At 31.1% G+C, this 25,660-nt stretch overlaps 2 protein-coding genes across 4 annotated transcripts in view; one reads left to right on the plus strand and one right to left on the minus strand.

Moving 5' to 3' along the window:
- The window catches only part of hzg (CTD small phosphatase herzog), an 88,668-nt gene that overhangs the window by 18,372 nt on the left and 44,636 nt on the right, over positions 1 to 25,660 (plus strand). The gene's annotated exons all lie outside the window — the stretch shown is intronic.
- Positions 1 to 25,660, minus strand: part of Hip14 (palmitoyltransferase Hip14) — a 105,819-nt gene that overhangs the window by 8,681 nt on the left and 71,478 nt on the right. The window contains exon 4 of one of the 2 annotated variants that reach the window (XM_075308535.1): positions 24,436 to 24,855. The exons of the other annotated variant lie outside the window; for it this stretch is intronic. Within the exon in view, the coding sequence (XP_075164650.1) occupies positions 24,677 to 24,855 (179 nt within the window). The 3' untranslated portion in view covers positions 24,436 to 24,676. Of the gene's footprint in view, positions 1 to 24,435; positions 24,856 to 25,660 lie in introns of those variants that run through there. 2 annotated transcript variants of the gene reach the window in all.

Consider the following 25,660-nt stretch of genomic DNA (forward strand, 5'->3'; position numbering starts at 1 on the left):
TCAGTAATAAAATGTCCAATGTATTAAATACAGTTTTTCAGTGAAAAATGTCAGTAACAAAACAGTAAGCCTATATGGCGTCTGTCACTTTCCATTCAAACGGTATATCAATTTGGTTGTGTCTATAATTGCATGTTGTTGTTTTTATTTTTATTATTACTACAATTGCAATTTGTACACACGCATACATATTTGTGCAAGGTTGTTTTTTCCCCATTCTTTTATATTAACTCTAACAACTCTCTCTCTCTCTGTCCTCTATTGTTGTTGTAGTATAATATCGCATATTATTAAGTGCTTGTAATTATTTCAATTGTAATTTGCTATTGATTTTTTGCCATATGCAAGTTGTTGTTATTGTTCGATGATGGACATTAGGTGCAATCGAAACTCGACAAATATATTTCTTTTTTAATTAAAAAGTGTATGTTAATATACAAAATCAGAGATGTAATCTTTACATATGATAGTTTATATAACTGGTTAAAAGTTTTGTGCGGGGTTGAGAATATAGCCCTTATATAGTCATTAAAGTTGCCACACGAATTGACCTCATCTTTCCAACGAATATTTTTCAAGTCATATGAGCAGAGAGTATTAAGATAACAAGAGAACGAAACTGTCATGCGAAAATGCGACAGTAGGTGACAGTCATGAGGAAATTTATCTAATGTCATGCATTTTTTGTCGGCGATTCTCTCAAATATCATACAGTTTACGTCGGCGTCACCCAGTTCAGTTCTCTGCCGGCCTTATGAAACGTAAGAAAAATAGGATTTAGAACCTACTTTGTAGTAACAAATGTTCTTTTATATAAATCTTTTCATTCTATTAACATTTTTGGCAGACAATTTGAAATTATAACTGCCGATGCCTTAATAAAGAATTTATCAAAACAGCGCTTCGACCGCAACGTCGGTTATACCAAAGCTGCAAGCATTGTGCGACATCTATACGGTTGACATTTGTTGTTTTTGTAGAAGAGAAATTTTCGTCCTCTGGTTTTCTTAATACTCTCTGATATGAGTCATATTATTGCAATTTTGAGCAAATGATATAACTTTGATATGCATTTAAATTAATTTTGTGTAATATTTTATTATTCTAAATAATTAAGCGAGAATTTTCATCGTTTTAATGAAAGCGTTTTTTAGCCAATAATTTCGTTTACTCGTAATGAATTCTGCTATTTCTCTTGTCGTAGTATTAAGCTTCTACCAAAATATTTTATTTTTTGTTATTTTTATATTATAGACCTAATATTTTTCTTTTGATTGTTGTTTTTTGAAACGACTTATATTGTAGTAGTATGAATAATGTGTACTTTGTTATACTCATTATTCATAGTTAAAAGGTCCTTTGTCATATTTGTGACGCCAAAAGCATTGCGGCTATCATTTGTTGCATTTGTTTTTTTTTTTTGTCGTCGTTCACTATGGCCATATAAACTTCATGTACAATACGTCGTCGGCACATTTTTCTTACCAAAAACTAAACAATGGAGAAAAGGCTAAAATGGAAGAATTAGCACATTTTAGTTTTGTTGAAAGCCCATAATTTGCAAAAGAAATTTTGCTGTTAAATGTCAACAAAATGGTGTTTTTTTTGTCATGAAATGTGACACCACCATGGTTGTCACTCGAGCCTAAAATAATCTACTAAAATTTGAAGAAAATTTTGCAAAAAACTACCAAACAAACAAATCTTATTTTGCAAAATTTTATTTTTATAGAAATAAAAGTTTGTCAAAATTTTCTACAGAAATAAAAATTTGCCAATTAAGATTTATTTGAAAATTTTATTTTTATAGAAAATTTTTGCAAAATTTTATTTCTATAGAAAATTTTGTAAAAATTTTATTTCTATAGAAAATTGTGTCAAATTTGTATTTCTATAGAAAATATCGAAATTGTTGTCAAAATTTTATGTCTATGGAAAATGTAGAAAATTTTGTCAAAATTTTCTATAGAAATATAATTTTGCAAAAATTTTCTGTAGAAATAAAATTTTGCAAAAATTTTCTATAGAAATAAAAGTTTGTCAAAATTTTCTATAGCAATAACATTTTGTCAAAAAATTATCTTAGTTGGAGAGGAATTATTTGAAAAACCTACAAAAACATCAAGAATTCTACCATTCTATTAAACAGTAAAAAATCCACCATTTTTGGTAGAATTCTACCAACAGTGTACACCACATTTTACGCTGGCCTGCTTACTAAAATGTAGCTAAAACCAAGGAAAATATTCAAATATTCAATTGGTATTCTGTAACCTGTACAATTAACATGAACGTTTGGTTAAGTCAATATTTTATGTAAGATGCAATTCTCTTTTAAATTTGAGTTTTGCGTGCTTGATCATCAGGAAATAAATTTGAATTTTTTATTTTTGTTTTTAAATTTTCAAATTCATATTCAATTTCAAGTACAAATTATGCCATGTTTTAAGAAAAAAGAGAAAATTGACCTCTCATCTACAGAATTTCCTTTTTTTGTAAAGATACACATTTTAAAGTCGAACCTTCTAAATCTAAGAAAAAAAGAAGATATTCAATGAAAAGTTGATCGACTTTTGGTCTAAGAAGAAAACTTTGTATCTTTCATGCTGAGCAAAGCATGCATTCGTATCGTAAGAGCAAGAAATCCTTGTGCTAAAAACAACATTTTTTTCTTGGGGTAATAATCTTGCCACAAATTGCCGACGTCGCTGATTTTCCGATTAAGAATTGCCTCTGAAATAAAAAAAAAATATATATTTAAAATGGAAATAATTCGAATTGGTTTATTACTTGTATCGGGTATTGTATTTGGTATAAAAAACGATTGTCGACATCGACGTATATCAGGGAAAATTTCCCTAGACGTAGTCCTAACAGTTCAATTGAAAAGTCTTTGGGCATGACGGCTTTACTCACATTGTATATTAACATTTTTAATGAATCAAATGTAGTTAAGGCAGTCGCATTTTCGTTTGACGATTCTTTTGTGATCTGAAAAATGGGAAAAAATGTAATCATTCTCGGATCAGTGTGTTTTTGATGTCAATATGGTGTTAGTTTTTAGCAAAGATAATATACCTAGGAAGATGGGAAATTGCATGCGTCACATCAAATGTTGAATTGACGGTGCTAGTTCTACACATGTTTGTAATTTTTTGTTATTTGTGTTTCGTTGTTATTTAATTGAAAAACTTAATTTTCTTAAATTTTAGACAACAGCAAAACAAAAAATTACATTTTCACGTTTATGGATATGTATTTCCTGCACTTAATTTTTTTTATTTGAATTTTAACGTCAATACTTGTCGTATACGCATTTGGTTGGATAAACGAAAAGTATGGGCCTAGCACGGTAAATGGTTTGATGTGCTCTGCAGCCAATTTCCCATCTTCTTCTCTCTATTATCTTTGGTTTTTAGTGTTCCAAGTTAATATTGAATAAAAACATGTATGCCTAGTTGTGAGTTTAAAAATAATTTGTAATCAATGGTAACATCTTCCAATGAAATAAATTTTACTTTTTCGTCTAGCGGCTTAGACGTCGCGGTATTCCGTTGAATATTTTGGCCTTCACATATGAAATACACGTAAACAAGTGTTCGAACAATCTGGTTGGTTCAGCAGAAGAAAATAATCGATTAGGTTCAGCGGTCAAAATTAGAAGTGTCCATATGTAATAGGTACTTTTAGTTAATGTGGTATCACAATGGACTGTATAGTCTAAGTGACCCTGAAAATAAATCGGGGCTGCCACCTTAACCTAACCTTATGTTCGTCTACTGCCTACTGCCTACCGCCTATCGCTATGGTTGTGTTTACACACTTATGGGGTTTCTCTAAGATAGCCTAAATGTGACTTTACATCGTTGTACAGTGTCTCTCACCAAACTCATGTATTTTTTGTTTTCCTTGCATAGTTTTCTTTCATTCATGACTAATTTTATACAGACATTTAAATATGCTAATATTGCCATAATGTTGGGAAAGGTCTGAATAATTTTTTTGCTTTTATGAAAACATTCCACTTTCTTTTATTTCTTCATTACAATACCCCACACGTTTATTATTGTGAGCTTGTAAATGAGGGAAACCGAGGAATTTCTAGTAAGTAATAATATAAAATCATAAGCAAATATTAAATACTTGACTGAGATAAAAACATTGTCGAATGGCAAACTCAAAAAAGTATAGAAATTGTTCTAACCATTTGTTTTTCTGAGGTTATACACACTAAGTATAACATTTCTTATTGACTCTTGTTTATAAATGTTTATGGTTTTTTGAGTATATGTGTTAGATTGGTGAGTATGTGAATGTCTAACTACCAAACCCCATAAGATGTACGCTCAGAGGTTCATCACATTGGTAACGGTGGAAAGCAGATATGCATAAGGTGGATTTTGGGTGCTGTGAATTTAAGTGAGAGTTGTGAGAGTTTCAATTGAGGTCATGCTGTTGTGTTTTTTTTTGTGAGTGTAAGAGAAAATTATGTGCTAGTATGCAAATGTGGCTAGCAACATATCTTGAAGAAAAGGAGGAGAGGTTGTGAATACGATATTGTTTGGGTTGGAGAATACAGTACGGATTACTTATCAAAACAAAAGTACAAACCAAAGTGTATAGCATAGTCGGCAATGTTTTCAGCAAAGAGAGAAAGAGGTAATATGAAGATATAAATCGGCCCTGTTCTACCTCATTTTCTTCAAAAACTGGAGATTGGTACCATACATGTTCCATGAGAAGGTTTGTCAGTATTTATTTTCATCTTGCTTTTGTAACAAAAATTAATTTACCCATTTTTTTAACTTTTAAAAGAACAACAAACATTTTTTAAATAATTTAGTGCAATCGACACCGAAAATTGGTAGAGAGTGAGTATTAAGTTCGAGTTTAGCCGCTAAAATCGAAAATAAATCTTTAAAAATAGAATAAAATTCTAACGATTTTGGGCAAATTTTATTATAACTTGATGGGGAATTATCTAATGCTACACTCAAAAAAAAAAAGTTTACTTGGATCCAAAGATTTTGGCCTTCGTTTAAGGATTTTGGTATTGACTCCGAGCCAAAGATGCGACTTCTTTAAATTTGCGTCTCTCTGTTAAAGTCGCGTGTCTTTGAACAACGGCTAATATTCCTTAAAGTAAAGAAACACATTTTTGATTTAAAGAAATTGTCCTTAAATTAACTGAAATATTGAAGCATTAGATTTAAGATAAAAACGCTTCAAATATAGGCTAAGACTTATTTAGAGGATTTAGCTTCTTTGGTTTAAAGTTTTTTGGAATTGAGAAAATATTTTTTGCTTTGAAGTATCCGTTATAATTTGAATTTTTGAAAAGAAAATGGAAATTTGATAAATGATTTGTATCCTAATTTTAATTTTATTGATCCTAGATTTAAAGCCAGATAGGTCGCTAAAAATTCTTTATTTTAAATAAGTCGCATCTTTGGCTCGGAATCAGTACCAAAATCTGTAAGGGAAGGTCAAAATCTTTGGATCAAAGTAAACTTTTTTTTTGAGTGTAGGGGCTATGATTTACAGTATTGCTTAGTGTCCCTGCTTTTTTCGTGTGATAATTCTTAACCCTTACAGCCTGACATAACCTGGATAGCTACATTAGAAAATCTCTACTTATTGTAAAAATTTCTAATAGCAATCTTTAACCCCACCTCTGGCAACAAATTTTCTCCATTATCTATTACTATTTATGTATGCAAAATATTTTCTTTCCGTTAATAAAAATGTAACTTCCTACAATTGATTATTCTTCGTATTGTTTTCTTATTGCTTGCTTCGCCATAGAGGAAGTAGTGTTGAAAATAGCAATGAAAATGTTGAAATGGCATTAGTTTCGAATATGGAATATTTACATTTGTAAATAGTGCCAGACGTCCCCTCTCCAAAAACCGACCTACGACCCTGTTTACACCTCCATATGTCAATTAGGAAGCCATAATAGTTATTAACTAAATATTTGTCTAAATCAATTGGTATTTATTTTCTCCATTTGCTATCTCTCATACACATACCATACAATAAAACTTGTTTCCCTCTCTCATTCTTTTTCTCTTTAGCGCTAGGTCTCTCGCCTTCATTCAGGCCACATACATCGATGAGAGCAAAACAAAAATTCATTTTTAATGACATCATTATTCATAATATGTCTTGAGTTTTGAGTGAATGGTGGTGCGGCACCTTATTGTTGGTTATTGTTATTGGCCAATATACAACAGTATTGACCAAAAAAGAAAATGTATCTAAAAACAATTTGGAGTCTTAAAAGAATTTATGGTCATCACAAAAAACAAACATACACATTATAGCAAATGTGTTAAAACCATTTAAGGCTTTGCAGTATTTTTGCTGTTATTAGTTTTTATGGTTTCCTTGTTAAAAAAAAAAAACACTTTTATGAATGAATTGTCTATTTATCAAAGAAAATGAATAATTTGTCGAAATGAATTCTTAATTTGAGCCAATGAACAAGTCAAATATCATATATGTGTATATGCCATTACTATTAAGGGATTAACTTCGAGCTCGAAAATATTTAAATTATTCATGTCTTTAGATTTTAAAAAATTACCATATAGAATATATTCAAATTTTATTTATGTGTGAAATTTAGTAAAATGAAAATAATCAACCAACATTTGTAGAAAATCTTGCCAAAAAATATTCTTGCAAAATTTTATACCTTCAGAAAATTTTGTCAGTTTATTTCTACATAAAATTTTGTCAAAATTTTATTTTATTTTTTTGTGAACATTTTATTTCTATTGAAAATTTTTGCCAAAATTTTGTATCTAAAGAAAATTTTGCCAAAATTTTATTTCTATAGATAATTTTGTCAAATTTTATTTCTATAGAAAATTTTGTCAAAATTTTATTTCCATAGAATATTTTCTCAAACTTTTATTTCTGTTGAAAATTTTGTCAAAATTTTATTTCTATAGAAAATTTTGTCAAAATTTTATTTCTATAGAAAATTTTGTCAACATTTTATTTCTATAGAAAATTTTGTCCACATTTTATTTCTATAGAAAACTTAGTAATTTTTTTTCTATAGAAAATTTTGTCAAAATTTTATTTCTATAGAAAATTTTGTCTAAATTTTATTTTTATAGAAAATTTTGTCAAAACTTTATTTTTATAGAAACATTTTTCAAAATTTTATTTCTAAAGAAAATTTTGTCATAAAGTTTATTTGTTTTTATTTCAGTGGAAAATTTTGCCAAAATTTTATTTCTATAGACAATTTTGTGTCAAATTTTTTGTTTCTATAGAAAATTTTGTCAAAATTTTATTTCTATAGAAAATTTTGTCAAAATTTTATTTCTATAGAAAATTTTGTCAAAATTTTATTTCCATAGAATATTTTCTCAGACTTTTATTTCTGTTGAAAATTTTGTCAAAATTTTATTTCTGTTGAAAATTTTGTCAAAATTTTATTTCTATAGAAAATTTTGTCAAAATTTTATTTCTATAGAAAATTTTGTCAAAATTTTATTTCTATAGAAAATTTAGTAATTTTTTTCTATAGAAAATTTTGTCAAAATTTTATTTCTCTTGAAAATTTTGTTAAAATTTTATTTCTATTGAAAATTTTATTTTTATAGAAAATTTTGTCAAAGTTTTATTTTTATAGAAAATTTTGTCAAAATTTTATTTTTTCAAAATTTTATTTCTAAAGAAAATTTTGTGATAAAGTTTTGTCTTTATTTGTTTTTATTTCAGTGGAAAATTTTGTCAAAATTTTATTTCTACAGAATCTTTTGCCAAAATTTTATCTCTGTGGAAAATTTTGTCAAAATTTTTTTCTATAGAAAATTTTGTCAAACTTTGATTTCTAAAGAAAATTTTGTAAGCGGATATAAAACTGAAAAGAAAAGAATAAAATGGAGGTGTTGACAAACAAAATTTTATTTTCTTTACAATTCAGACTAAAGGAGCTCTTGCCAATAATCTTCCAATGGAATTTTTGATGAAATTTAGTGAAAAGTACTGTTTCGCTCAAAAAATTGTCTTAATTACGCAATATTTAAATTTTTTTTAAATATTTTTATTTAGAAAAATATAGACCTTCTTCTTCATTTTTTTATGATTTCTAGAATTTCTAGGCTGGCTTTCAAGGTCATGAGTTTATGCAAATAAAAGGTTATTTATTTGATATTTTTATCCTACGTTTCGAAGGGGTTTTCATCTTTTTCTTTATTGAAATCTGGCAAATTATTAACTTTTTGTTTTAAATATGAATTTTGTAAAATTTTTCTTTCAGGGCAAACTCATTATATATTCGTTGACAATAAGGTTATTTCATAAAAATGTATACAAAATTGTATGCAGTAAAACAATTAATATTCCCATGCCTTCTCAAACAGTTTTTAATTAACTTGCCTTTGTATGTATTATTTATTTTGTCTAACTTTGATTGTCCCCATTCTACGAAGTGTCAATAAAATTCCTCTTCCTCTGAGGTTGATTGTTATTTCGCTTTTCTAGAATTTATCTTAGGATTAGCACCACATTTTTATTTGTATCTCTGCCAAGCATTTGTTGTGTGTATTCAACTTTTATAATTAAATTCGCAGCATTTCAATACTTCACCAAGTTTTTATGGAATACAATATAATATTCCAGCAATAATGTCTATCTTGGAAGTAACTTATTTTATAAATTGGTAAATATTTACTGTAGGCAAAAAGTGTATAAATTGTGAGAAATGAGGGAAATTTTAATATTTTGGTGTATTAATGAAAACGTTTTAGTGACACTAGAAATACTGTTTGCCATAACCTTAAATTTCTTATAAATATAATTGTGATCGGAACTGCTCGTGATTTAAGGCCTTTTTTAACATACAAAAATAAAAATACTTTAATTATCTTCATACTAACAACAAATATGCTGCTATCTCTTGCAGTAAGTATATATTCATGTTTGTTTTCTTCTGCAAAAAAACCTGCTATAAAAATGTTTTTAAATCCAAGGGAATACATACACTCCAATTTTTTAATCATTCAAAGAAAGTGATAATTATAGCAATATAAAGAACATTTTCCCTACCTCCAAAAATGATATAATTTGCAAAAGCAAAAATTTTATCATTGGGATGAGATCATAGTAAAAATTGTTTGCTTATATTGTTGTTGTGAACCGTAAACGACAAAAAGTTTATCATTTAAACACGTGACAGGCAAATTAAATTTAATAAACATAAACCTGCAACAATAAATTAATTGTACTTAAGTGTATAAAGATAGGTAATAACAGAAAGAACGGTGCTAAAATCGGGCTTGGTCGAATCCCTTATACCCTCCACAAGTTATTTTAATTTATCCCAATTATATTCAGCAATCAGCGACACAAGCAAATTTCCCATTTCCCTTTTCTATTGTCTCCAACGAAAAGTCAACTTTTTTTATCAATATATTGATCTCTCATTAATGTACACTCACTTTGATTTAGTGTGTATATGCGGCATAATGGGCCAATTAAATAGTGAGAGTGGATACTCCAATGAAAGAGATGTTCACCTTAATGTGTTTTGTTTTTTTTTATTGTTATTGGGAGAATAACTATTTAAAGTCAATGACTCTTTTGAGACTGTTTTATTAAAATGAGAGTAAGAGGAAGATACAGAGCGAGTTCATGTTTTGCCAAACTGAACGACTTGTCAATGATTTGAATCAGTGGATGCAGACGCTCACGAGTATTAAAGCCGAGTTTTTGCGTCGATAAGTGACAAACAAGGCCCCATCAATACTTTGATCTATCATTAAAGTCTCACTGTGTTTTAGTGTGTATATGTGGTATAAAAAGTCAAATAAATGGTGAGAGGATCCTCCAATTAAAGAGGAGTTCTTATTGTAATTGAGAGTATAATTATTTAAAGTTACTGACTCTTTTGAGGTTATTTTATTTAAATGAGAGTAAGAGGGGGAGATACAGAGCGAATTCGTGTTTTGCCAAAATGAGCGACTTGTTGATTTGAATTAGTGGATGGAGATGATCAGGAGTATTAAAGCCGAGTTTTACGTCAATAAGTGACAGTAAAAGAAACAAGGCTCCATTACTTCACTCTTCTATAGAAAATTTTTGTGGCAATATTTTATTTCTATAAAAAATTTTAGCAAAATGTTATTTCTATAGAAAATTTTTGGCAAAATTTTACTTCTATAGAAATTTTTTAGCAAAATTTTATTTCTATAGACAATTTTTGGCAAAATTGTATTTCTATAGAAATTTTTTAGCAAAATTTTATTCCTATAGAAATTTTTTGGCAAAATTTTATTTCTATAAACAATTTTGTCAAAATTTTATTTTATCAAAAATTTTGTCAAAATTTTATTTCTATAGAAAATTTTAGTACCTCTTAGTTAGAGAGGAATATTTTGCAAAATCCACCAAAACATAAAGAATTCTACCAAACGGTAAACGAAGGGAAAAAATTGAACGTTTAAATACACACAATTTTTTTTCTGATTCAATCACGAAATTAATTGATCCAATTAATTTTTTAATTGAAATGTCTTGAATCACGAAAGTGATAGTATCAATCACAGTTTAAAAATTCATTGATTTCATTAGCAAATTTCAATAAATTTTTTAATTGATTCAATTAAAAATTTAATTGATGTTGAATGCAAAACTCAATTATTTTTTCATTAAAAACGTAACTATTTTCAATTACTTTCTTAACTGACTTAGTGTTTTCAGTTTCATAAAATTATAGCAAATAAAATACCGAATACTTGGAATTTGAAATATGCTTAGAATGAAGCCATTTAGAAACCTATTGTCTCAGTGCTAATTTTCAATGGAATCGTCGTCTTCACCATAAAACTGTACACCGTCATTTTTGCAAGTTTAACTATTTGCCTTCTTCATTTCTTCAGCTTGTATCCCCCACTAGATTACAAACAATGCCTTCATTGTTGTACGAAATGTGGATAATGCTTGGACAAACAACAATGCGGAAAAAACAAGGGCACACCCACACCGTTAAGATTATTTTTTTTTTGCATGGACAGACATTCGGTGAGCATATAGAGAATACGGTCTAAATATGCTTTAGAGTCAACGACAGTTTCAATATACGCACACGGATTAATATGTTTTTCTTTTGAAAATTTTTGTTGTTGTTATTTTGTTATTGGTTTATCTGTCATTCCCACAATCGCGTTGAAGATAATTATGCTTAGCGCATATGATTGCTGTTGGTGGCCAGTCGCTCATTGCAGACATTGGAATAGGAGGCAACATTAAAAAAATTACTGACTTAGCAGTAGGGATTAGAGGAACGAGTAAGAGCTTCCAAAGCTTGCGAAAAACATTTAATAATACATTTAATTATATACAATTTAGTTAAAATTGATTATCTAATTTAATTCGATGTAAGTTAAATTAAATTAAAGACAACCTCAAGAACTGGGTTTGATATACGATACCATACAGGGCCCAAGAAGAATGGAGGTAACTTCAGGTGCCGCACAAGGCTCAATCCTTGGTCCATACCACGAGATACTGAAGATACCCATGCCAGATGATACATTCCTTGTTGGCTACGCTGATGACATAAGTGATAAAAGCGAAAAATACTGAAGAGGCTCAACGCAAACTTCGCCAAACAATGATACACGCGAAAGACTGACTAGACACGCATGACTTTTAGCCATGCAAAAGACCCAACTGCATCTGCCTCTAGAAATAGAGATGTACATAGACGACATGGTAACCCCAATGAAGAAATCAATTAAATACTTGAGACTAAGGTTGGACTCGAAACTAACGTACTCCAAGCAGATAGCGTTCGCAACGGAGAAAGCTGTTATCGCGACTGAGCAGGCTGATGGAAAACATAGGAGGCCTTCTTCCTCTATGGATGTGAGATCTGGGTGCCGATCCTATAGAGACGGACTAGAGCGAAAAAGTTGCATTCAGTACAGAGAAAGGCAGTTCTGAGAATCACTTCAGCATTCCGCACTGTATCGGGAGAAGCCACATTAGTGATAGCAGGAACGATCCCAATAGACCTCCAGACGATTGAGCGGCAAAAGGTTTTCGAAGCTAAATAACAAGGCGCGACGGACACGATACCGAACATTTAACAAGAGTCCAGAGATATATGGCAGGACCGCTGGAGAAACGAGACAAAGGGCAGATGGACACACCGCATTAGTGATAGCAGGAACGATCCCAATAGACCTCCAGATGATTGAGCGGCAAAAGATTTTCGAAGCTAAACAACAAGGCGCCGCGGACACGATACCGAACATTCAATAAGAGGCCACAGCGAGATGGTAGGAGCGATGGAGGAACGAGACGAAGTGCAGATGAATACACCGCATTAGTGATAGCAGGAACGATCCCAATAGACCTCCAGATGATTGAGCGGCAAAAGGTTTTCGAAGCTAAACAACAAGGCGCCGCGGACATGATACCGAACATTCAACAAGAGACCAGATATAGATGGCAGGGCCGCTGGAGAAATGAGACAAAGGGCAGATGGACACACCGCATTAGTGATAGCAGGAACGATCCCTACAGACCTCCAGACGATTGAGCGGCAAAAGGTTTTCGAAGCTTAACAACAAGGCGAGACGGACACGATACCGAACATTTAACGAGAGACCAGAGATAGATGGCAGGAACAATGGAGAAGATATGGAGAAGTAACGTATTCATGACTCAGATGCTCTCTGGCCATGGATACTTTCGAAAGTATCTGCATCGTATGGGGAAATGCAGGTCAGAGAAGTGTATTTACGAAGAAGAAGATTTCACTGACGATGCCGAACATACATTCCTTACAGGGAGCCACCGTGGTGCAATGGTTAGCATGGCCGCCTTGCATACACAAGGTCGTGGGTTCGATTCCTGCTTCGATCGAACACCAAACAAAGTTTTTCAGCGGTGGATTATCCCACCTCAGTAATGCTGGTGACATTTCCGAGTGTTTCAAAGCTTCTCTAAGTGGTTTCACTGCAATGTGCAATGCCGTTCGGACTCGGCTATAAAAAGGAGGTCCCTTGTCATTGAGCTTAACATGGAATAGGGAAGCTCTCAGTGATAAGAGAGAAGTTCACCACTGAGGTATGACAATGGATTGAATAGTCTAAGTGAGCCAGATACATCGCGCTGCCACCTGACCTAACCTCATCTACATTCTTTACATGTAGCCCGTTGGCAGAGCGACGGACAGCGCTAGAAGATGAAATTGGACATGTCTCTCCGAGAAATATAGTTCAGAAGATGGTACAGAGTGAGAAGAACTGGGAGGCCATAGGGCGATTTGTAGAACACGTTCTCCGCAGGAAAAAGATAGACATGGAGACAACGACACGAGTAATGTAACGTTGAATCTGGATGCGGACTATAGGAATATGGTCACGGACCACACGGGGTCCAACTTGGCAGAAACTTTAAGTCCGTTTGCCCGAATTATATGTGATGGCTTCTTATATTTTTCCTCCATAAGCTTGCTTCCCTAGTATTGTCTATTCTTCTATGACAAAATGGAATCTGGAAGGGAGGAAGTTTTTTTGTATGATTTGAAAAGAATTAGCATTAGATACTTGGTGTTGTGTGTCGGCGTATATGCAGTTGGTTGTTAAGAAAACAGACATAGAGAAGAAAAGAAAACATTCAAGCATTCAAAGAGAGTATAAAACAAATTGCAAGTAAAATAAAAGACTAAGAACATCACATCATTGCCTTTGCAAAGATGTCATATACACCACAATCCACCGAAAAAAATCTACCAACCGCATTTATGCCACAAATGACTTTTGTTGTATGCAACTAATATGGCCTGGTGTGTCTTTGCAGCAAAACCATCTGATCTCACCCACTAAGGCAGACGTTTGGCGTACTGCTTTTTTTATGTATCCGACCAGTGCTTATGTCACGTCTTGTACGGTTAACAGCTCCATAAGTTTCTTGTAGTCCCACCCTTAGGATGGTACAACATTGGAAGGACGGACATATGGAGGAACATATGACTTACATATCTAAAGTGCTTTATGGGAGCTAAGGCCACCAATCCATGCTAGCTAGAAGGTTGAATGGATATATGAATTGGCATATAGACGTACATTCATGTATGCCCAAAAGCCAATTGAGTAAAAAACGTCAACGTCAATTTAGAAAAACAAAAACAAAAGCACAAGAGTAAAAAACATATCCTTTCTTTAGCAATGGTCTTTTTTAAAGATGACAATGTTAAGTGATTTTGTCTGAAGCCTTTGAAATTTTATTTACCTTCATTTCACTATGGTAGGGGTCAAAGGATTTTATTAGAAATTTCAAGAGTATGAGAAGAGTAGATTCATTATGATTTTGACATCTTATAAAAATTAAACCAAATAAAATATATGTGTGTGAAAATAAATTCGAATTTAAAATTGCGGCAGAGGCCTTAGCCGAGACACAAACCAGCACCTTCAAAGCAATTTTAAATTCGAATTTATTTTTTTAAATTCGAATTTAATTTTACAAATTTATAATTTTTTTGGAAACACTAAGAATTTTTAAATGGAATTTGATATAATTCGTTAAAGACGGACCTAAGTATCCTTAATTCGAACAAATTTCTCACAAAAATAATTTAGAAACCGGCAAAATTAAAATTTTGTTTAACAAAAAAAGGGACAACTGTGCCAAAACCGTTCGGGGTTCCAAAACGAAACTACCACCATTGGATAGGTCTTAGTGCGTACTATTCAAATTCGAAATAATTTCATTAGAAAAGTATTTCAGAAAGCGGACATATTATGATTGCTGCAACCATAATATGTTTGACCAAAAATAGCATCAACCATAATATGTTTGCGGCAACCATAATATGTTTGCAGGAAACATGTTATGGTTGCAGCATTATAGTTGCAGCAAACATATTATAGTTGCAAAAAACATATTATGTTTGCAGCAAACATGCTATTTTTGGGTCAAACATATTATGGTTGCTGCAACTATAATATGTTTGCTGCAACCATAATATGTTTGCGACAACCCAACTATAAACTATAATATGTTTGCTGCAACCATAAATGTTTGGCCCCAAAAATAACATGTTTGTTGCAAACATAATATGCTTGCGGCAACCCTAATATGTTATATGTTGCAACAATCATAATATGTTTGCGGCAACCATAATATGTTTGCAGCAAACATGTTATGGTTGCAGCAAACATATTATGATTGTTGCAAACATAATATGTTTGGCACAAAAATAGCATGTTTGCTGCAAACAGAATATGTTTCTTGTAACCATAATATGTTTGCTGCAAACATATTATGATTGCTGCAAACATATTATGTTTGCTGCAACCATAATATGTTTGCAGCAAACATGTTATGGTTGTAGCAAACATAGTATGATTGGTGCAAACATAATATGCTTGGCACCACAAATAACATGTTTGCTGCAAACAGAATATGTTTCTTGGAACCATAATATGTTTGCTGCAAACATATTGTGGTTGCAGCAAACATAATATTTTTGACCCAAAAATAACATGTTTGCGGCAACCATAATATGTTTGGAGGAAACATGTTATGGTTTGGCCCCAAAAACAAGTTTGTGCAAATATAATAAGTTTGCGGCAACCATAATATGATTGCAGCAAACATGTTATTTTTTGTGCCAAACATATTATGTTTGCAACAATCATAATATGTTTGCGGCAACCATAATATGTTTGCAGCAAACATGTTTTGGTTGCAGCAAACATAATATGTTTGGCACAAAAAAATAACATGTTTGATGCAAACAGAATATATTTCTTGTAACCATAATATGTTTGCAGCAAACATGTTATGGTTGCAGCAAACATGTTATTTTTGGTGCCAAACATGTTATTTTTATGGTTGCAGCAAACATATTATAGTTGCAGCAACCATAATATGTTTGACCCAAAAATAGCAAAAACATATTATGTTTGCAACAAACATGCTATTTTTGGGTCAAACGTATTATGGTTGCTGCAACTATTATATGTTTGCTGCAACCATAATATGTTTGCGACAACCCAACTATATATGTTTGCGGCAAACATATTATGTTTACAAGAAAAATATTATGATTGCAGCAAATATAATATGTTTGGCACCAAAAATAACATGTTTGCTGCAATCATCATATGTTTCTTGTAACCATAATATGTTTGCAGCAAACATGTTATGGTTGCAGCAAACATGTTATGGTTACAGCAAACATATTATGATTGTTGCAAACATAACATGTTTGCTGCAAACAGAATATGTTTCTTGTAACCATAATATGTTTGCTGCAAACATATTATAGTTGCAGCAAACATATTATAGTTGCAGAAAACATATTATGTTTGCAAACATGTTATTTTTGGTGCACCAAAAATAACATGTTTGTTGTAACCATAATATGTTTGCTGCAAACATATTGTGGTTGCAGCACACATGTTATTTTTGGTGCCAAACATGTTATTTTTGATATTTTTGACCCACAAATAACATGTTTGCGGCAACCATAATATGTTTGGAGGAAACATGTTATGGTTTGGCCCCAAAAACAAGTTTGTGCAAATATAATAAGTTTGCGACAACCATAATATGTTTGCAGCAAACGTTATTTTTTGTGCCAAACATATTATGTTTGCAACAATCAAAATATGTTGCGGCAACCATAATATGTTTGCAGCAAACATGTTATTGTTGCAAATATAATAAGTTTGCGGCAACCATAATATGTTTGCAGCAAACATGTTATTTTTTGTGCCAAACATATTATGTTTGCAACAATCATAATATGTTTGCGGCAACCATAATATGTTTGCAGCAAACATGTTTTGGTTGCAGCAAACATAATATGTTTGGCACAAAAAATAACATGTTTGATGCAAACAGAATATATTTCTTGTAACCATAATATGTTTGCAGCAAACATGTAATGGTTGCAGCAAACGTGTTATTTTTGGTGCCAAACATGTTATTTTTTATGGTTGCAGCAAACATATTATAGTTGCAGCAACCATAATATGTTTGACCCAAAAATAGCAAAAACATATTATGTTTGCAACAAACATGCTATTTTTGGGTCAAACATATTATGGTTGCTGCAACTATTATATGTTTGCTGCAACCATAATATGTTTGCGACAACCCAACTATATATGCAGCAAACATGTTATTTTTGGGTCAAAAATATTATGTTTGCTGCAACCACAATATGTTTGCAGCAAACATATTATGGTTACAAGAAACATATTCTGTTTGCAGCAAACATGTTATTTTTGGTGCCAAGCATAATATGTTTGCTGCAACCATAACATGTTTGCTGCAACCATAACATGTTTGCTGCAAACATATTATGGTTACAAGAAACATATTATGATTGCAGCAAATATAATATGTTTGGCACCAAAAATAACATGTTTGCTGCAATCATCATATGTTTCTTGTAACCATAATATGTTTGCAGCAAACATGTTATGGTTGCAGAAAACATATTATGATTGTTGCAAACATAACATGTTTGCTGCAAACAGAATATGTTTCTTGTAACCATAATATGTTTGCTGCAAACATATTATAGTTGCAGCAAACATATTATAGTTGCAGAAAACATATTATGTTTGCAAACATGTTATTTTTGGTGCCAAACATATTATGTTTGCAGCAAACATGTTATGGTTGCAGCAAACATATTATGATTGGTGCAAACATAATATGCTTGGCACAAAAAATAGCATGTTTGCTGCAAACAGAATATGTTTCTTGTAACCATAATATGTTTGCTGCAAACATATTGTGGTTGCAGCAAACATAATATTTTTGACCCAAAAATAACATGTTTGCTGCAACCATAATATGTTTGCGGCAACCCTAACATGTTCAATGTTTGCAACAATCATAATATGTTTGCGGCAACCATAATATGTTTGCGACAACCATAATATGTTTGCGGCAACCATAATATGGTTGCAGCAAACATGGTATGGTTGCAGCAAACATAATATGTTTGGCAATCATAATGTTTCTTGTAACCATAATATGTTTGCAGCAAACATGTTATGGTTGCAGCAAACATAATATGTTTGGCACAAAAAATAACATGTTTGATGCAAACAGAATATATTTCTTGTAACCGTAATATGTTTGCAGCAAACATGTTATGGTTGCAGCAAATATGTTATTTTTGGTGCCAAACATGTTATTTTTGGGGCCAAACATTTATGGTTGCAGCAAACATATTATAGTTTATGGTTGGGTTGTCGCAAACATATTATGGTTGCAGCAAACATATTATGGTTGCAGCAAACATTATGGTTGCAGCAAACATATTATAGTTGCAGCAACCATAATATAGCACAAATAGCAGCAAACATGTTATGGTTGCAGCAAACATGTTATGGTTGCAGCAAACATATTATGATTGTTGAAAACATATGTTTGACACCAAAAATAACATGTTTGCAAACATGTTATGGTTGCAGCCATAATATTTTTGATCCAAAAATAACATGTTTGCTGCAAACATATTATGTTTTCTGCAACTATAATATGTTTGCTGCAGCCATAATATGTTTGCAGCAAACATATTATGGTTACAAGAAACATATTCTGTTATATGTTTGAAACAATCATAATATGTTTGCGGCAACCATAATATGTTTGCAGCAAACATGTTATGGTTGCAGCAAACATATTATGATTGGTGCAAACATAATATGCTTGGCACCAAAAATAGCATGTTTGCTGCAAACAGAATATGTTTCTTGTAACCATAATATGTTTGCTGCAAACATATTGTGGTTGCAGCAAACAAATGATTGCTGCAACCATAATATTTTTTACCCAAAAATAACATGTTTGCTGCAAACATAATATGTTTTCTGCAACTATAATATGTTTGCTGCAACTATAATATATGTTCGCTGCATATCATATCATTCGTCAATATTTGGATATGCGGAAGCTCTGTGCAAAATGGGTGCCGCGCGAGCTCACATTTGATCAAAAACAACAACGTGTTGATGATTCTGAGCGATGTTTGCAGCTGTTAACTCTTAACCCTCTAATGCCCCAATTTTTTGCCAGCTGATTAAATTTTCAATGTTAACGACACAAAAGCAACAGAACTAAACAAGAAAAATGTATACGGTAAAATTCAGCATATGCTGCAAATCCTCTTGAATAGTTTCAAATAAGTTTCCGTTTTATTTTGCACATTTTTGTTGTCTTATGGTGTGTTTTACTAAAAGCTTCCTAACTAAAAGAAGCCCGCCTAAAGGCGGGCTTGGGCATTAGAGGGTTAATACACCCTTTGACATCTTGTAATTGTTTCGACGCACTGGGATGATCTTGTCTTGCGGAGACATCCTCTTGCAGTTCTAAGGGCAGCGTTCTGACAGGCCTGTATGTTATTTCACTGCGTGTCGCTCGTTTGAGGTATCTACACTGGCGCTGCATAGTTTACCGCGGAGCTTATCACGAATTGCAGTGGCATGGGCAGACGACTTAAAAAGGCTGCCAAATATGACTCCAAGAATCATGGGGTAATTTGTGGTCGAAATTACTTCGCCGTCAACTCTGACATTCAACTGACTGAGTACTTCCACCGTCCATGTAATAAATAGTGTGGCTGAGAATTTGGTGGGAGATATCCTCAAATTTCTTGCAGTGAAATAACTTGTAAGATGGCGAGGTAGACGTTCAATCGATCGCATATGTCATCAACAATGGGCCCGGGTGCCATGATTGTACGATCGTCCCCATGTGATACAATTTTGACGCCGTCAGGAGAGGGTGGAATCGAGGACAGGTAGAGATTAAACAGTACCGGAGATATCACCCCATCCTGGGGAACTCCCGGTTTAACTCTACGGGGTTTTGACTTCTTGCCCCTGAATTCCGCACAGATAATTCAGAACCCAAAGCTTGGTTCTTGCCGGTAGGGACGTATTCACGATTTCCTCGAATAGTATGGCATGGTTGACCGTATCGAATTCTTCGATAGGTCAAGAGCCACGAGGACCGTCATATGATACGACTTGGGCTGATTGAGTCCCATACTAATATGTGCTGAAATGGCACATATTAGTATGGGAATCCACGGAATGACGGAATCCAAGCTTTCTTATCATCTCTCCTTAACATGTCGTCTTTACCTCAAAATATGCCACAACTATTTGCATAGCTATAGTACGATGACACGTTTTTAGTGGCAAAATTTCAAAATAGTTGATCTCAACTGACAGTTGCTGTAATATTTTCAGACAAAGACTTTGCAGCAACTTGTGAATAATAACCACAATAATGTTGTGTCTCCAAATGCCATGGATGGAAGGATGATGGAAGTGGAAACCACAATTTAGGCACTATATAAAATAATATTTTCGTCAAGTGCAATGACATTTGAATGGAGACTATAGTCTCTATGGCGTAAAGTAACTAAAACCCATAATTTAAACATAAGCCCCAAAGTATGCCACAAACATGAAAAGAAAACAAAAACAGCAAAAATATTGTCAGTCACACAGAGAGAACCATAAACATTTTTGTAGGCTCAAAGGAATTCTAGCACAATATTAATAATTTGTAAAAATTTTATGGGCAAAAAAGGGATGATAAAGGTATTTTCCCATTAAGCTCTTAATAAAATATCTATGCGCTAAAATGTATACTATGCCTTTTCAATATTAATTTGTATTCAAAGACATGCCATTTACTGGTACATAGAGTTAGCATAGATACAAAATATTATTGCGTATCCAACCGAAAATATTTTCTGCTCCAAAGGTTGTGTATTGAATGATTCATGAGGAGGGGTTCCGAAAGGAGGCATAAAGCCTTACTAAGAATAAATGTGCCCATGTGTTCAATGGCATGTTTTTCTTGTTATTTAATATCGAATGTTGTCCTTTTGTTTTAAAATTCCTTAAGTTTGTAAATATTTTATATTGTCAAGGTTTTTTGGTAATGTATCCTCAGAAAATGTTATAAGGGAAAATACATACGTTTTTTAATGATTCATTGTTTATAAGTGAAAGTTGTCGTCTGCTTTTCGTCTTTCTTTGTAGTATTTATTAGTGCTAATAAAAATAATGATATTGTACCTAAATATTTATTTGTTTACTTAATATAAATTAAAACAATTCAATTTACTTCATTTTAGCTTAATGAAATTTAATTCAATAACAATTATTTGCGTAGTAGTGATAATATAAAGCCATAATCGTGGACATCATTATTCCCTGCAAACATTTTCTATCGAAAGTGTATCGAAGTAGATTCACCCTGGAAGATAAAACTTTCATAGGCGATATCATTTTCTTATCGAGTAAGTGTCCCCGTTCGGGAACAAATGTCCCACTACGCGATAGTGTTCTCGGGGAATCAAACCAGTGACCAAAAGAAGTCAAAAAGCGATAGTTATTTTTTAAAAAATAAAAATGATGATCGGCCGCACAAAGCTTTGAACTCGGAACCTCTCGTTTTCAAGTCAGAGGCTCTCGCTCTGTGCCACCCACGCTCGTTGGTTGATAGTGGCTTTTTACACACATGTACTCTCAGAGAGGTGCTATTGAAAAAATAGCTATGTCGATGTATGGAGTCTATATTTAGATTTTTGATCGCTGTTAGAGTCGAATTTGTTTCGAAATGGAAACATCCCACGCGATAGTTGTTTTTATTGTTGCTGTGCTTGCGATTTTACTACCAGAAAACTTCCTGGCGATCCGAAATAGTGACATCTTAGCGAAAGACGATAAAACTATCACCCAAATGTTGGCAGGGTTATTATTGCTCTCGATACTGAAATTATTATCTTACAAACACTATGATAACATTAATATTGGCCATCTCAATTCTACTCTCACATTGTGGTATGTCTCATTTTATTTACAAATATAAAGCCATAATCGTTGACATCATTATGCTTTTAATATTTCATGTTAAGCTTCTCATTAAATCTTGTTATGCATTTATGTTATTTCTCATGTTAAGATAAGATAAGATGATCTATGTAAAAGTTACTGACATTGATCTCGATACCGAAATGGTTATAACATTAACATTGGCCATCTCTATTCTGTTCTCACATTGTGAGATATCTAATTTTATTTGCATGTTATTCTCATGGCAATTCTACAACTCATCATAACATTGTTTGTTTTGGGATTTTCAAAAACAAAACGGTTATTAAAGAGATAGATAACATTTAACATAAAGATTTATTACAATATTAATTACTTAAAACATAGGATCAATTAAAACCGTAGATTAAACGAAAAACTAAGAGATTGTCCGTGTAAAGTTGCGACATATTTGCCATACATTTACGACGTATTTTACTATACATCGAAAACGTTGTAAAAAAAATTGTTAATTTCTTTTTGAAAGTGGCAAATGTTAAAAATGAAAGTATTCTATAAAATAAAATTTTGACAAAATTTTCTATAGAAATCAAAGTTTGACAAAATTTTCTATAGAAATAAAATTTTGACAAAATTTTCTATAAAAATAAAATTTTTACAAAATTTTCTATAGAAATAAAATTTTGACAAAATTTTCTATAAAATGTTGATCAAATTTGGAAACAATTTTCTATAGAAATCAAATTTGGACAACATTTTCTATAGAAATAAAATTTTGGCAAAATTTTCTATAGAAATAAAATTTTGATAAAATTTGGAAACAATTTTCTATAGAAAACAAATTTTGGCAAAATTTTTTATAGAAATCAAATTTTGACCAAATTTTCTATAGAAATAAAATGTTGACAAAATTTTCTACAGAAATAAAATTTTCACAAAATTTTCTATAGAAATAAAATTTTGACAAAATTTTCTATAGAAATAAAATGTTAATAAAATTTGGAGACAATTTTCTATAGAAATCACATTTTGATAACATTTCCTATAGAAATCGAAGTTTGACATAATTTTCTATAGAAATAAAATTTTGACAAAATTTTCTATAAAAATAAAATTTTGACAGCATTTTCTATAGAAATAAAATTTTGGCAAAATTTTCTATAGAAATAAAATTTGGAAACAATTTTCTATAGAAATAAAATTTTGGCAAAATTTTTTATAGAAATCAAATTTTGACAAAATTTTCTATAGAAATAAAATTTTGACAAAATTTTCTATAGAAATAAAATGTTGACAAAATTTTCTATAGAAATAAAATTTTGACAAAATTTTCTATAGAAATAAAATTTAGACAAAATTTTCTATAGAAATAAAATTTTGACAAAATTTTCTATAGAAATAAAATTTTGACAAAATTTTCTATAGACATAAAATTTTGACAAAATTTCTATAGAAATAAAATTTGGACAAAATTTACTATAGAAATAGATTTTTGCAAAATTTGGTAAAATTTTCTCCAAATGTTGGTAGATTATTTTTGGCTCGAGTGGGAACCGTGTCTCTGATGCTACTATGTTCTATTATTATTTTTGATCATTATTTGTACGGTATTTTTTTCCAGTGGTTTTGTATGTAATTATAATTTGTTATATCCATGTGAACGCAGTTTAATTTTATATATGCTAATAATTTTTTAGCAAAAAAAAAAATATTTTTGTTTGTACCATTGGTGATTTTGACAATTTTTTTTTCATTTGTTTATGTATTTCTCGCCGATGACATTGCTGTGTTCTGAGGGTTGTTGAATGATCTTGAGGCCAAAGAACGCAAAACGAAAAATATAAATAAAATAATATAAAGATATATGTATGTAAAGAGATAAAAGCTTTCTAATTATAAATACCTGTGGAAGGCTGGGAGTCTATACCCCGAATGTCTCTAATGTGTTTATACCTAATCATAAATGACATCGTTGCCGACTAAATGGCAATATACTCATTTATCATTTTGAAAAAAATAAATGGTGCTTTATCTAGCGTGAACACATGGTTTTCCAATTTGCAAAAGTTGAAGGAAATTTATTTTTAAACAATTTTTTTAGAGTTTATGGAACTTTTGAACGTTGTTATTATTTACAATTGAATAATGCAATGCACCTTGCATAGTGCATTGTATTTGAGTGCTGAGTATTTGAGAGTGATACAAAAAATACAATTGAGAATAAGAAAAACAGTTGTAATTTGTGTGAGTGATTACCTCAAGTGATGTTACATTACTAATGAGAACGAGAGTTAATGTTTTTGTTGTTGTAACTGATCACTACCATAGCAATGACTACTTAAAACTGTTATTAGTTTTTTAACATGAATGATCTCTGTTATTGAAATTTAGCATTAATCTCTTCAATATTAAACGTCTACGAAATGTATCATAGGCTTAATTTATAACATTTATAAGCTTTAAAAGCAAAATTTAATGTTATCATATGCCACGTTAATACTTTTATATAATCTTGGAGAGCATATATCACATGCCTTTGGTTTTATATTAATCTCACGCAATAAATGCCGAAGTAAAATTTATTAGTAATTGGCTTTAGGTTTTTTTATTAATTTACAATTAAAATTATATATTATTTGCAGTGCTTGGAATAAAATCTCATCGATGATGAAAAACATAGTATTTAAATATATAATTCAATATTATAACACCATAGATTAGTAAGGGAAAAGGACAAACCATTTTCCCCAGAAACTCTAATACCTACACATTAAATTGATTAAATTTTAATGGAGAAAGACAGCAAAGGGCAAATTGAATTACATGACGGCATTCTTTCCTATTCTTGCTATGTTGGACACATTATTCAATTTGACAGCAGCAAATGTGTAATAGGAGATGAGAAAGTCAAATATGTCAGAAGGCACGATGAACGAAGTGTTCGTTTCGTAATGGTCAATGGTATGTTTTTTTTTTATTAAATCATCAAAAAAAATTTCTGAAAGGGAAAGAACAATTAATAATAATGTAAATAATAAAGGTCAAAAGCAAATAATAAAGTATGGACAGACAAAAGATGTGTTACCATATAAAGGGGTTCTTAGTTCTCTTCGGTATGGTTTTTTTAGAAAGAATGCCAAACATTGAATTAAATATTATTGAAATATAAATAAATAAATATAAACAAAAAAAATTAATGAAATGTTATATACATAATTAAACAGTTATATGTAAATGAAACAATTTTTACCAAGTACTTTCTCTTACTATATTCAATGAAAGATATTTGAGCTTTTCTTCTAAAAATTTGTCTGTCAAAATTTTATTTCTACAGAAATGTTTGTCAAAATTTTATTTTTATAGGAAATTTTGTCAAAATTTTATTTCTACAGAAAATTTTGTCAAAATTTTATTTCTATAGAAAATTTTGCCAAAATTTTATTTCTACAGAAAATTATGCCAAACTTTTATTTATATAGAAAATTTTTGAAAATTTTTATTTCTATAAAAAAATTTTTGCAAAATTTTATTTCTTTACAAGAATTTTGTCAAATTTTTATTTCTATATATTTTGCAAAATCTACCAAAACCTCAAAAATTCTACCAATCTACCAAACAATAAAAAAATGTAAAATTTTTGGTAAAATTCTACCAACTCGTAGTGTTTGGCAACATTTTTAGAGAATATTAACTAAGAAATGTCCCCAATAATGCTGGAACAAACAAATGTAACAAATATGCAACAATTTAAAATTCTAATTGGTACAAATACTACGCGAAGTAATGAATCCTATGGGTGATAT

This window comes from Haematobia irritans, chromosome 4, assembly GCF_050003625.1.
Source record: "Haematobia irritans isolate KBUSLIRL chromosome 4, ASM5000362v1, whole genome shotgun sequence".
NCBI lineage: Eukaryota > Metazoa > Arthropoda > Insecta > Diptera > Muscidae > Haematobia > Haematobia irritans.